A 15,611-nucleotide genomic window follows, 5' to 3' on the forward strand; every position below is an offset into this window, starting at 1 on the left:
TCTCTCACCTGGTAAAATGTATTACCTCTCTTCTGTGATTGAGACCTGTATTAAATCCCAGAGCCCTGGCACAGTGACTCTCTCCCAGTTGCATGCTGTAGTGTAATGGAAAGTTACTGAGAAAAAGTGTTTTATCCTAAAAATGTTGTTTACGATCAGAGCTGTGCTGCAGAAGCAGCTAGATACTTAGAACAAAGTGTGATAGCACCAAACTCATCAAGGGCACTGGATGTTTTAATAATGTTTATCTCTGTTGCTTGAAGAAGGGAGTATGATAAACTATTTTATTAACTGCTCTTCTTTGCTTAAAGCAGAAAACTATAAGGAATGGAAAATTACTGCTTCGCCTGTCCTTGAAGTGTTGTGTCAGCTTAAAAAAAAGATACAAAACAAGGGGTTCTCCTTGCTTGCTTTTGAATCAGCCTTCACTTCTCTGCACAGACCAGTGATTGCTTTTTCCCATATTGCAATATGAATAAAGACCTTACTGAGTGAATGAGAACACCTCTCCTGGCTCTTCTTTGATAAAATTCCCCGACAGTAGCTATCTCAGATATCTGTTTACAGGGCACTCAGTACTTGCACAGCCTCACCCAAACTTCCCGCCATTCTGACATCTCCTGTCCAGCCCCACCTCCACCTCTCTCCCATCACCAACCTGCCATATCAAACAAAACACTGTGCACCCTGTTCACTCTTCACTTTAAACTGTTCCCTTTCGACAGCAAACACTTTAAATCAAGTCTTCACCCCTGAGGTTCATAGTGCAAGTAGAGAAGCATCTAGTAAACCATTACTCAGTCATTAACATGTAGCATTGCTTGCAAGCCTCAAATATTAAAGTCTGATTTATTTTATTGAAGACCTTGGTTAGAAAAAGTATTACAATAAAAGTTTTAAAACATATTCCTGCAAAATTCTCAAACAGACAGACTAGAAAGGCTTTTGAGAGCTGAGAAACATGCATTTAGTTCTCAGATTCTCTTCTTGGTGCATTTAATGTGCATTTGGTGCATTTAATGTGATTTAATTAATATAAAATGAAAAGCATATTCAGGTGCAAACATGTTTTTCCAATGTTACACTCACTATACCATTGTCAACTTATCGCAAATTATCTTCAAACATGGTCAAATACAGTACGTATTCTAAATAATACCCAGAAAGAAAAGAGAAAATTTAATATTTTGATTTTAAATTCAAATTTCAGTAGTGCAACAATGACCAAGTCCCAGTACTCAAGTCTCACTGTAGCTGGATTCCAGTATCATCAGCTGTTGGCTGGTTTGTAAATCCTCTGATCCTCATGTCCTCCTCTTGGGGTGCAGGGAAGACGGGGAGGTTGTTCCCCTAATCCTGTCTTGTCTCTGTTCCCAGATTATTGACCGCTTCCTGTCACAACAGTGCCTCCAAGAGGAAGAACCCTGAACAGTGCAGTGTCTCAGATATATCAGGATAATTAGCCTGAAGCAACTATGCCAGTTTCATATCTCAATGAGACAGTCACCCAGATACAATACAACCCAGAAACCTAGATACAATCACAGGCCTAAAAAAACAAACATTAAAGAACAAGCAGAATAAGTGAAGGAGGGCATGAAAGATTACTGGTGAAAATGTCTCGGCACAGCTGACTTTAAACCTGCTTCTCTGCTCTGGCACACATTTCTCTCAGTGCTGGAGGAGCTGAGTGTGTGTTTAAGCATTGTGTTTCACTGCTTCTTGATGCTGCAGTCAAGACACTGGTGAAACTGTGTAGGCCAGTGTGTATAAAACACTTGTGACATTATATTGTGTGAACTAGGGGTCACAAATTATATTCCAGCATTATTTGCTTTGTCTCAACATCACTGTTTAGCTTCTGGCTTTTAGGTTGCAGCATGGGGTCAAATTCTTCAGCCTGATCGCAAGCTCCTCTATCTGTCACACTGGAACTGGTACTCCCCTCCGAACTGATGTGTGAAGAAACACCTGAAAGACCAACAACAGACACACTGGCCATCACCAATCCCACAGCCACCGACTCCTGACCACTGCCAACAACAATAACAACAGACACACTGGTCGTCACTGATCCCACACCCACCTACTCCTGACCAACAACAACAGACACACTGGCCATCACCACTCCCACAGACACTGACTACTGAACAATAACAGACACACACTGGCCATCACCAATCCCAAAGCCACCGACTCCTGACCACTGCCAACAACAATAACAACAGACACACTGGCCATCACTGCTCCCACAGCCACAGACTACTGACCAACAACAACAACAGACACACTGACCATCACTGCTCCCACAGCCAACGACTACTGACCAACAACAACAGACACAATGACCATCACCACTCCCACAGCCACCAACTACTGAACAACAACAACAGACACACTGGCCATCACCACTCCCACAGACACAGACTACTGACCAACAACAACAACAGACACACTGCCCATCAACAATCCCACACACACTGACTACTGAACAACAACACCAGACACACTGACCATCACCAATCCCACAGACACTGACTGCTGACCAACAACAACAACAGACACTCTGGCCATCACTGCTCCCACAGCCACAACTACTGACCAACAACAACAGACACACTGGCCATCACCACTCCCACAGACACTGACTACTGACCAACAACAACAACAGACACACTGGCCATCACCACTCCCACAGACACTGACTCCTGACCAACAACAACAACAGACACACTGCCCATCAGCAATCCCACAGACACTGACTACTGACCAACAACAACACCAGACACAGTGGCCATCACCGATCCCACACACACTGACTACTGAACAACAACACCAGACACACTGACCATCACCACTCCCACAGACACTGACTACTGACCAACAACAAAAACAGACACACTGGCCATCACTGCTCCCACAGCCAAAACTACTGACCAACAACAACAGACACACTGGCCATCACCGATCCCACACACACTGACTACTGAACAACAACACCAGACACACTGACCATCACCACTCCCACAGACACTGACTACTGACCAACAACAACAACAGACACAATGACCATCACTGCTCCCACAGCCATCGACTACTGACCACCAACAACAGACACACTGCCCATCACCAATCCCACAGACACTGACTACTGACCAACAACAAAAACAGACACACTGGCCATCACTGCTCCCACAGACACTGACTACTGACCAACAACAACAGACACACTGACCATCACTGCTCCCACAGCCACGACTACTGACCAACAACAACAGACACACTGACCATCACTGCTCCCACAGACACTGACTACTGACCAACAACAACAGACACACTGGCCATCACCGATCTCACACACACTGACTACTGAACAACAACACCAGACACACTGACCATCACCACTCCCACAGACACTGACTACTGACCAACAACAACAACAACAGACACACTGGCCATCACCGATCCCACACACACTGACTACTGAACAACAACAACAGACACACTGGCCATCACTGCTCCCACAGCCATCGACTACTGACCAACAACAACGACACACTGGCCATCACCGATCCCACACACACTGACTACTGAACAACAACACCAGACACACTGACCATCACCACTCCCACAGACACTGACTACTGACCAACAACAACAACAGACACACTGGCCATCACTGCTCCCACAGCTACAACTACTGACCAACAACAACAGAGACACTGACCATCACCACTCCCACAGACACTGACTACTGACCAACAACAACAACAGACACACTGGCCATCACCACTACCACAGACACTGACTACTGACCAACAACAACAGACACACTGGCCATCACCACTCGCACAGACACTGACTACTGACCAACAACAACAACAGACACACTATCCATCACCACTCCCACAGACACTGACTACTGACCAACAACAACAACAGACACACTGCCCATCACCAATCCCACAGACACTGACTACTGACCAACAACAACACCAGACACACTGACCATCACCGATCCCACACACACTGACTACTGAACAAAAACACCAGACACACTGACCATCACCACTCCCACAGACACTGACTACTGACCAACAACAAAAACAGACACACTGGCCATCACTGCTCCCACAGCCACAACTTCAACAGACACACTGACCATCACTGCTCCCACAGACACTGACTACTGACCAACAACAACAACAGACACACTGGCCATCACTGCTCCCACAGCCACAACTACTGACCAACAACAACAGACACACTGGCCATCACTTCTCCCACAGACACTGAATACTGACCAACAACAACAACAGACACACTGCCCATCACTGCTCCCACAGCCACAACTACTGACCAACAACACCAGACACACTGACCATCACCACTCCCACAGACACTGACTACTGACCAACAACAACAACAGACACAATGACCATCACTGCTCCCACAGCCATCGACTACTGACCACCAACAACAGACACACTGACCATCACTGCTCCCACAGCCATCGACTACTGACCACCAACAACAGACACACTGACCATCACTGCTCCCACACACACTGACTACTGAACAACAACACCAGACACACTGACCATCACCACTCCCACAGACACTGACTACTGACCAACAACAACAACAGACACAATGACCATCACTGCTCCCACAGACACTGACTACTGACCAACAACAACAGACACACTGCCATCACTGCTCCCACAGCCACAGACTACTAACCAACAACAACAGACACACTGGCCATCACCACTCCCACAGACACTGACTACTGACCAACAACAAAAACAGACACACTGGCCATCACTGCTCCCACAGACACTGACTACTGACCAACAACAACAGACACACTGGCCATCACTGCTCCCACAGACACTGCCTACTGACCAACAACAAAAACAGACACACTGACCATCACTGCTGCCACAGTCAAAACTACTGACCAACAACAACAGACACACTGATCATCACCACTCCCACAGACATCGACTACTGACCAACAACAACTACAGACACGCTTACTATCACCGATCCCACACACACTGACTACTGACCAACAACAACAACAGACACACTGGCCATCACCGATCCCACACACACTGACTACTGAACAACAACACCAGACACACTGACCATCACCACTCCCACAGACACTGACTACTGACCAACAACAACAACAACAGACAAACTGGCCATCACCACTCCCACAGCCACAACTACTGACCAACAACAACAGACACACTGGCCATCACCACTTGCACAGACACTGACTACTGACCAACAACAACAACAGACACACTGTCCATCACCACTCCCACAGACACTGACTACTGACCAACAAAAACACCAGACACACTGGCCATCACCGATCCCACACACACTGACTACTGAACAACAACACCAGACACACTGACCATCACCACTCCCACAGACACTGACTACTGACCAACAACAACAACAACAGACACACTGTCCATCACTGCTCCCACAGACATCGACTACTGACCAACAACAACAACAGACACACTGTCCATCACCACTCCCACAGACACTGACTACTGACCAACAACAACACCAGACACACTGGCCATCACCGATCCCACACACACTGACTACTGAACAACAACACCAGACACACTGACCATCACCAATCCCACAGACACTGACTACTGACCAACAACAACACCAGACACACTGGCCATCACCGATCCCACACACACTGACTACTGAACAACAACACCAGACACACTGACCATCACCACTCCCACAGACACTGACTACTGACCAAAAACAACAACAGACACACTGGCCATCACTGCTCCCACAGCCAAAACTACTGACCAACAACAACAGACACACTGGCCATCACCGATCCCACACACACTGACTACTGAACAACAACACCAGACACACTGACCATCACCACTCCCACAGACACTGACTACTGACCAACAACAACAACAGACACAATGACCATCACTTCTCCCACAGCCATCGACTACTGACCACCAACAACAGACACACTGACCATCACTGCTCCCACAGCCATCGACTACTGACCACCAACAACAGACACACTGACCATCACTGCTCCCACACACACTGACTACTGAACAACAACAACAGACACACTGGCCATCACTGCTCCCACAGCCACAGACTACTAAACAACAACAACAGACACACTGGCCATCACCACTCCCACAGACACAGACTAGTGACCAACAACAGCAACAGACACACTGGCCATCACTGCTCCCACAGCCACAACTACTAACCAACAACAACGACAGACACACTGGCCATCACCACTCCCACAGACACTGACTACTGACCAACAACAAAAACAGACACACTGGCCATCACTGCTCCCACAGACACTGCCTACTGACCAACAACAACAGACACACCTGCCATCACTGCTCCCACAGCCACAACTTCAACAGACACACTGACCATCACTGCTCCCACAGACACTGACTACTGACCAACAACAACAACAGACACACTGGCCATCACTGCTCCCACAGCCACAACTACTGACCAACAACAACAACAGACACAATGACCATCACTGCTCCCACAGCCATCGACTACTTACCACCAACAACAGACACACTGACCATCACTGCTCCCACAGATACTGCCTACTGACCAACAACAACAGACACTGGCCATCACCGATCCCACACACTGACTACTGAACAACAACAACACCAGACAAACTGACCATCACCACTCCCACAGACACTGACTACTGACCAACAACAACACCAGACACACTGGCCATCACTGCTCCCACAGACACTGACTACTGACCAACAACAAAAACAGACACACTGGCCATCACTGCTCCCACAGCCACAACTACAACAGACACACTGGCCATCACTGCTCCCACAGACACAGACTACTGACCAACAACAACAACAGACACACTGGCCATCACTGCTCCCACAGCCACAACTACTGACCAACAACAACAGACACACTGACCATCACTGCTCCCACAGGCACTGACTACTGACCAACATCAACAACAGACACAATGACCATCACCAATCCCACAGACACTGACTACTGACCAACAACAACACCAGACACACTGGCCATCACTGCTCCCACAGCCACTGACCACTGACCAACAACAACAGACACAATGACCATCACTGCTCCCACAGCCATCGACTACTGACCACCAACAACAGACACACTGACCTTCACTGCTCCCACAGACACTGACTACTGACCAACAACAACAGACACACTGGCCATCACTGCTCCCACAGCCATTGACTACTGAACAACAACACCAGACACATATACCATCAAAGCTCCCACAGCCACTGACTACTGACCAACAACAACAGACACACTGACCATCACTGCTCCCACAGCCACTGACTACTGACCAACAACAACAGACACACTGACCATCACCACTCCCACAGCCACTGACTACTGACCAACAACAACAGACACAATGACCATCACTGCTCCCACAGCCATCGACTACTGACCACCAACAACAGACACACTGACCATCACCGCTCCCACAGACACAGACTACTGACCAACAACAACAGACACACTGGCCATCACCACTCCCACAGACACTGACTACTGACCAACAACAAAAACAGAAACACTGACGATCACCACTCCCACAGACACTGACTACTGACCAACAACAACAACAGACACACTGACCATCACTGCTCCCACAGCCACTGACTACTGACCAACAACAACAGACACACTAACCATCACTGCTCCCACAGCCACTGACTACTGACCAACAACAACAACAGACACACTGCCCATCACCAATCCCACAGACACTGACTACTGACCAACAACAACACCAGACACACTGACCATCACCAATCCCACAGACACTGACTACTGACCAACAACAACACCAGACACACTGACCATCACTGCTCCCACAGCCACTGACTACTGACCAACAAGAACAACAGACACACTGGCCATCACCACTCCCACAGACACTGACTACTGACCACCAACAACAACAGACACAATGACCATCACCACTCCCACAGACACTGACTACTGACCAACAACAACAACAGACACACCGGCCATCACCACTCCCACAGCCACTGACTACTGACCAACAACAATAGACACAATGACCATCACCACTCCCACAGACACTGACTACTGACCAACAACAACAGACACACTGGCCATCACCACTCCCACAGCCACTGACTACTGACCACCAACAACAACAGACACAATGACCATCACCACTCCCACAGACACTGACTACTGACCAACAACAACAGACACACTGGCCATCACCACTCCCACAGACACTGACTACTGACCAACAACAACAGACACACCGGCCATCACCACTCGCACAGACACTGACTACTGACCAACAACAACAACAGACACACTGGCCATCACCAATCCCACAGACACTGACTACTGACCAACAACAACAGACACACTGGCCATCACCGCTCCCACAGACACTGACTACTGACCACCAACAACAACAGACACAATGACCATCACCACTCCCACAGACACTGACTACTGACCAACAACAATAGACACACTGGCCATCAGCGCTCCCACAGACACTGACTACTGACCAACAACAACAGACAGACTGACCATCACTGATCCCACAGACACTGACTACTGACCAACAACAACAGACACACTGACCATCACTGCTCACACAGCCACTGACTACTGAACAATAACAGACACACACTGGCCATCACTGCTCCCACAGACACTGACTACTGACCAACAACAACAACAGACACACTGCCCATCACCACTCCCACAGACACTGACTACTGACCAACAACAAAAACAGACACACTGGCCATCACTGCTCCCACAGCCACTGACTACTGACAAACAACAACAGACACACTGACCATCACTGCTCCCACAGCCACAACTACTGACCAACAACAACAGACACACTGACCATCACTGCTCCCACAGGCACTGACTACTGACCAACAACAACAACAGACACACTGACCATCACCACTCCCACAGACACTGACTACTGCTACTGACCAACAACAACAACAACAGACACACTGGCCATCACCACTCCCACAGACACTGACTACTGACCAACAACAACAGACACACTGGCCATCACCACTCCCACAGACACTGACTACTGACCAACAACAACAGACACACTGGCCATCACCACTCCCACAGACACTGACTACTGACCACCAACAACAGACACACTGACCATCACTGCTCCCACAGCCACAGACTACTGACCAACAACAACAGACACACCGGCCATCACTGCTCCCACAGTCATTGACTACTGACCAACAATAAGAGACACACACTGGCCTTCACTGCTCCCACAGCCACTGACTACTGAACAACAACAACAGACACACTGGCCATCACCGATCCCACACACACTGACTACTGAACAATGACAGACACACACTGGCCATCACTGCTCCCACAGCCACTGACTACTGACCAACAACAACAGACACACTGGCCATCACTGCTCCTACAAACCCTGACTACTGACCAACAACAAAAACAGACACACTGACCATCACTGCTCCCACAGCCATCGACTACTGACCACCAACAACAGACACACTGTCCATCACCACTCCCACAGCCATCGAATACTGACCCACAACAACAGACACACTGGCCATCACCACTCCCACAGCCATCGACTACTGACCAACAACAACAGACACACCGGCCATCACCGATCCCACACACACTGACTACTGAACAATAACAGACACACACTGGCCATCACTGCTTACACACTCTGACTACCGAACAACAACAACAGACACACTGGCCATCACTGCTCCCACAGCCACCGACTACTGACCACCACCAACAACCAACACACACTGAACATCGTTGCTCCCACAGCCACCTGCTCCTGACCACCAACAAATACAGACACACACTGGCCGTCACCGCTCCCACAGACCCTTCCAATCACCCTCCCCCTTTCAGCAGAGTCTCACTTGAGTCTCCACTGTCCACTGAGGGGACTGAGACTTTTTTACTCAGCATCTCTCTTCCTGGGAATGAAGCAGTAAGTCATGTTATTTAGTCTGCAGACAACACAGTCACCAGGAGTTTTTTAACTTTGAATCTCTAAATTCATATTTGTGTACTATATTAATACAGTCCAATATCACTGTCATACAGAGAGGCACTTCTCATGTGTGACCCTAGACCATTCTATAATACTGAACTACACATCCAGAATACAGAGAGACAGCACTGGCAGTATGAGTGACAGATACTGTAATGTGAAGAGACAGTGCAGTACTTGCTATGTGTAAACTGGCAATGAACTCTTACCCATCTTCCTCTTCCAGAGAAGAATGCAAACCACTCCTGTTGCAAGAAGTACCAAGCAAACTGCAGTTGCAGCTACACTGATGGCAACTCTGGGATCTTGGGACTCGGATCCACCTGACAACACACACAGCACAGAGTTATACAGTGTGTCAATGTCTATAGCACAGGAGACTGGAGAGCTTCAGTGTAGAATTAGTACAATATAATCTGAAGAGTTCCAGTGACGTACCCCATGTCAATGTAACATTGTAGTTGGAGCCACCGTGAATAACAGTACATCTGTACTCCTCTCTCTCACTGGCTCTGATCTCCACACTCTTCCTCAGCTGGAAGGTGGCGTCACCGTTGGGTCTGATCCCACTAGACTGCACCTCCTCTGTCTCGTTCTCTCCATTCCTGGACAGACTGACCACTATGTCTCCAGGGTAGAAACCAGTGACCAGACAGGAGAGATAGAGAGTCTGAAAGAATCCCGTTTGCTTGGCAGAGACAAACACCTGAGGAGAGACTGAAAGACATGGATTAATGAGACCCACTGCCTGGACACTCCAGTACATTAACACTGCACTGAGAGAGAGGGGGTTAATACAGACACACTGACTGGACACTCCAGTACATTAACACTGCACTGAGAGAGAGAGGGGTTAATACAGACACACTGACTGGACACTCCAGTACATTAACACTGCACTGAGAGAGAGGGGTTAATACAGACACACTGACTGGACACTCCAGTACATTAACACTGCACTGAGAGAGAGGGGGTTAATACAGACACACTGACTGGACACTCCAGTACATTAACACTGCACTGAGAGAGAGAGATGGGTTAATACAGACACACTGACTGGACACTCCAGTACATTAACACTGCACTGAGAGAGAGGGGGTTAATACAGACACACTGACTGGACACTCCAGTACATTAACACTGCACTGAGAGAGAGAGGGGGGTTAATACAGACTTTGACTGGACACTCCAGTACATTAAAACTACACTTAAAGAGAGGTTTTAATACAGACACACTGACTGAACACAAACATGCTTCTTATCTGTTTATTCTGGAATAATTTCAGAGTTCGCTGGGTCACAACCAACAAGGATCTTAACATTGTATTACCAGAGAAGGGTCAGTAAAGTACTTCAGCCTTGAGAGCTTTACAAAACCATTTGTAAAACCAACCAAAAATAAAAACACAGCTCCCTATTTTTAGGAGGAATAATATGAGCAACTTCTTCAGTATTACTCACTTTGTTCTCTCTAGAGTCTAAAATAAACCATCACCAAAAGCTAGACTGTCTCTCAGGTTCTCTTCAAACAAAAGGCCCCGACTTGTAAGCCACCACCTTCGGAGCCAGAGAGAAGGCGGATAATTCCTCACAGCTCTGAAAAAAATGAGCAGGCTGTTTCCCCCCCAAGGTATCTTGGAACTTGAAGTTCTCTTCCTGCACAGAGGAAACTACAATTTTTTAAACAGACAGGGTCAAGAGGTTAGAGGCTCCTCAAAACTCTAGACCCAAAGCACACTCCCTCTATAATTATGCTTACGTCTCACTTTTCTGGACACTTCACTCATAGCACTTTACAAGTAATGGGGACTCCCCTCCACACCACCACCAAAGTGTAGCCCCCACCTGGACAATGCAAAGGCAGCCATAGTGCGCCAGTACACTCCCCTCACACCAGCTGTTAGTGGGGAGGAGAACAGAGTGATGAAGCCAGTTCATAAATGGGGAGTTTTAGGAGGCCATGATGAATAAAGGCCAATGGGACATTTCTTTGGCCAGGAAACCAGGGTAACACCCCTACTCCTTTCAAGAGATGCCCTGGGATTTTGTATGACAAAAGAGTGTCAGGACCTTGGTTTTACATGTCATCTGAAGGACAGTGCCTTTTCACAATTATCACTATATTGGGGCATTAGGGCCCACCCAGACCATAAAGTCAGCATCTCCTACTGTCCCCCCTAACACCTCTTCCAGCAGCAACCTTAACTTTACCAGGAGGTTTCCTATCCAGGTACTGGCAAGGCTCATGCCTGCTGAGCTTCAGGGGATTGTTAGTTGTGAGTTACAGGGTGATGTGGCTACTGGCACATTTATGCACACCTAAGTCCTGGCCCATATTTTGGCACAATTTCCTTTCACACACTCACCTGAGTGATGTCCCCTAAACTTCAGGTAGCTGTCCATGAGCTCGGGACAAATGTATTTCAGATAATCTCTGTTCTCTCTATTGTAGTCTGTGTTGCGGTCCATGTGCATCTTGAGAGACTGGTGGATTGGAGAGAGATTCACCCACTGGGTGTTGAAGCTGTCGAACTCGAGCATGTCCTCCCCATCGTACCCGATCCAGTCGAATGATTCCACCCTTCCTTTCTCATCCTTTGAGCAGCCCACAAACCTCTGCAGGAAATGAACCCCTGAGAGACAGACAAGAATGAGCTTCACTGTTACCTCTCTTCAACACCTGAGAGACCACCAGAGAAATAACATACACAATTTACAGGCAATCAACATTATGTGTCAACAAAGAGTTCTTTACATGTGAGGACAAAATATCACATATTTGTGACAAAATATTAGTTTTTTCCTCTCACCACCAGTTACGTTTTTTAGCTCTTTCATCATTTCAAAGAAGAAAAGCTCCTCCAGAATGCATTGGTTTGCAGAATCTACTGCAACCTGCTTCAGCCAGTCCTGCTTGAACATGACACGCTTCATACCACTGCTGTACTCCATCAAGGGCTCCCCATCCAGAGAGACTAAGCCATGGAAATTCCCATTCTGTTCCGAACCAAGTTTAACCATATATGAGTCTACCAAAATATGTCTCTCTGGAAAAAAAAGAAATAGTATGTTAATACTTACTGCACAGTATGTACACTTCAGTACAGTAACACTGCACCGAGAGAGAGGGGATAATACAGACACACTGACTGGACACTCCAGTACATTAACACTGCACTGAGAGAGAGGGGTTAATACAGACACACTGACAGGACATTACACTGCATTAAGAGAGGTTAATACAGACACACTCAACATTATATTATATTGCAAAGGAACAAGTAATAGGTTTATTCCATGCTGAAAAAAAAGAAGAAAGAGAACACAACGTTTTGGCCGTGGAGCCTTCTTCAGGTGTGTATTCAGTATTATATGTAATATAATACATTATATTATGTATAATATAATACATAATATAATGTATTATATAATATAATATTATATTAACAGTGGTCCTGGAGAGATGGTTTGTTTGCATTTTTTTTTCATACCAAATCAGCTGATTTAACATAAATCAGTTCATGTGTATAAATACAGCCTTTTTGTCACTGCCTCTCCCAGCTTTTCAGGTCCGTCAATTCTCAGCGCTGTAGACACTTTTGCTCCAAATATGAGCACACTTTCCTTGGACCTTCATGAAATTACCCAGCTAGGTGAGTCTGGCAAGACACCAATTGCTAGAAATCACTCAGTCATGACAACAGGCCTGTTTGTACGTTAAATCTATGGAATTGAGACGTGAAGAGGAAATTATGTTTTTGTTGTTGTTTACGGACAGCGTATCATAATTATCATAATTAATGACCCCCAAGGCTGTAACCGAAATGTACAGATGCAAACTAAGTGACGACAATAAAATAATGATTAAAGTATAGCTTTAGCGATACATAAACAAACATAGCGAACCCTTATCACGAGTTTACTACTCGTGCATCTGGAAACGCACCAGCAGGACTCATCTCCAGCGACCCAGCCTGGAAGACCCAAACCCACCAGAACCGTGAACAGCATCATCATGCCCCTGCTCTGTTTGATTCGAGCTCTTAAAAAAGAAGAAGAAAAAGAAAAAGAGCCCTTAAAACACCAAAGCGAAGGTGATTGTGCAGGTGAGGATGCCAGTGTTTTGTAACACTCAAGTACTTTCGGTTTTGGTAACCTGTTAAGACTCGTTTAACACGCGGGCGGTGCTCAGAAAACCCGTGTATTTGCTTGTGTGTGTCTAAGATACTGTTTTCACTGGTAAAAAATCCGACATAGAGAAATTCTATACAAACTGGTGTCATGAGAGGCCCCAGGAAAGATACTGTATAAAATAAAAGTTATTACAGTTTGTTGATAAAGCACTGATACTCCTTGGCAGGGTTATTTTTTTTTCCAAGATGGCGCCGTGTTAGTGGCAGCCTGCTACAGCAGCTCTGTGTCTTTTTGTTGTCTTTTTGTTTCTTTCAGTTAGTTAGTGCTAGTGTGTTAGTGTTTTTTCTTCATACCTTTGCCGGCAACTAGATTTGCGATCACAACATGATGGATACTAGGAAGCTGAGAAACTTTTTCTTGTTTTTTCTGATACTTGGACCTCTGTTTCTATCGGGTTGCAATGCCGATAGCCACAGAGGCATTGTCTACACGCGGGACCAGCTGATCGCGCTAGCGCGTCCGGCTCTACTCACTGGAGAGAAGCCATCGGTGCCGGAGGAGCTGAGGAGGAGAAGCCGAGGCTGTAGGGCTGGTGCAACGTGAAAGGCGAAGAGAAGGAGATTTAAACCCTACCTTCCTTCGATCATCATGGGAAATGTGAGGTCCTTATCGAACAAGATGGACAAACTGGGAGCATTGGTGAGGAGCCAGAGGGAGTATCGTGAATGCAGTATCATGTGTTTCACCGAGACGTGGCTGCAGGAACTTATTCCGGACTCGAACGTTACCATCGGCGGCGGTGCGGGCGGACAGAAACACAGAGAGCGGCAAGAGGAAAGGAGGGGGGCTCGCGGTGCTTGTAAACAACAGATGGTGTAATCCTGGACATACTCATGTTAAGGAGTGTAACCCGGACATCGAACTGGTAGCCATAGGACTGCGTCCATACTATCTGCCGCGGGAGTTTACATGCGCCATCTTTGTTGTTGTTTACATTCCACCTACAGCAAATGCAGAGGTAGCGTGTGACGTCATAAACACAGTCACAGCCAGGCTACAAACAAGGCACCCTAGCGCTTTTATAGCTATTTCAGGGGACTTTAACCACGTATCTATTTCCACCACTCTGCCTACTTTCCACCAGTTTGTTAAGTACCCGACCAGAGAAAACAAAACACTGGACTTATTATATGCCAATGCTAAGGATGCATATAGTTCTACAGCCCTTCCCCCCCTTGGCAGATCAGATCACAACCTTGTCTTGCTTACACCACTATACACGCCT

The 15,611-nt window shown here is 47.0% G+C and overlaps 1 protein-coding gene across 1 annotated transcript; it reads right to left on the reverse strand.

Moving 5' to 3' along the window:
- Window positions 1-1,756: 1,756 nt before the first annotated feature.
- On the reverse strand, window positions 1,757-14,209 carry LOC148825853 (class I histocompatibility antigen, F10 alpha chain-like). The gene is made up of 7 exons (XM_088926276.1): window positions 14,148-14,209; window positions 13,003-13,235; window positions 12,559-12,825; window positions 10,631-10,909; window positions 10,402-10,515; window positions 10,059-10,115; window positions 1,757-1,971 (listed from the first exon to the last, which is right to left on the reverse strand). Exons 1-7 carry the CDS (start codon window positions 14,207-14,209, stop codon window positions 1,808-1,810), a joined length of 1,176 nt encoding a protein of 391 aa, XP_088782402.1. The 3' UTR covers window positions 1,757-1,807.
- Window positions 14,210-15,611: the final 1,402 nt, after the last annotated feature.

The sequence above is a fragment of the Atractosteus spatula genome, chromosome 10 (assembly GCF_055471065.1).
Source record: "Atractosteus spatula isolate fAtrSpa1 chromosome 10, fAtrSpa1.hap1, whole genome shotgun sequence".
NCBI classification, from domain to species: domain Eukaryota; kingdom Metazoa; phylum Chordata; class Actinopteri; order Semionotiformes; family Lepisosteidae; genus Atractosteus; species Atractosteus spatula.

Coding starts and splice junctions, on each gene's coding strand:
- LOC148825853 (XM_088926276.1), bottom strand. CDS start 14,209: ATGATGATGCTGTTCACGGTTCTGGTGGGTTTGGGTCTTCCAGGCTGG. Junction 10,516..10,630: donor CAATGTTACATTGACATGGG/GTACGTCACTGG, acceptor GTGTGTTGTCAG/GTGGATCCGAGTCCCAAGAT. Junction 10,116..10,401: donor TCTCTGGAAGAGGAAGATGG/GTAAGAGTTCAT, acceptor CTTCATTCCCAG/GAAGAGAGATGCTGAGTAAA.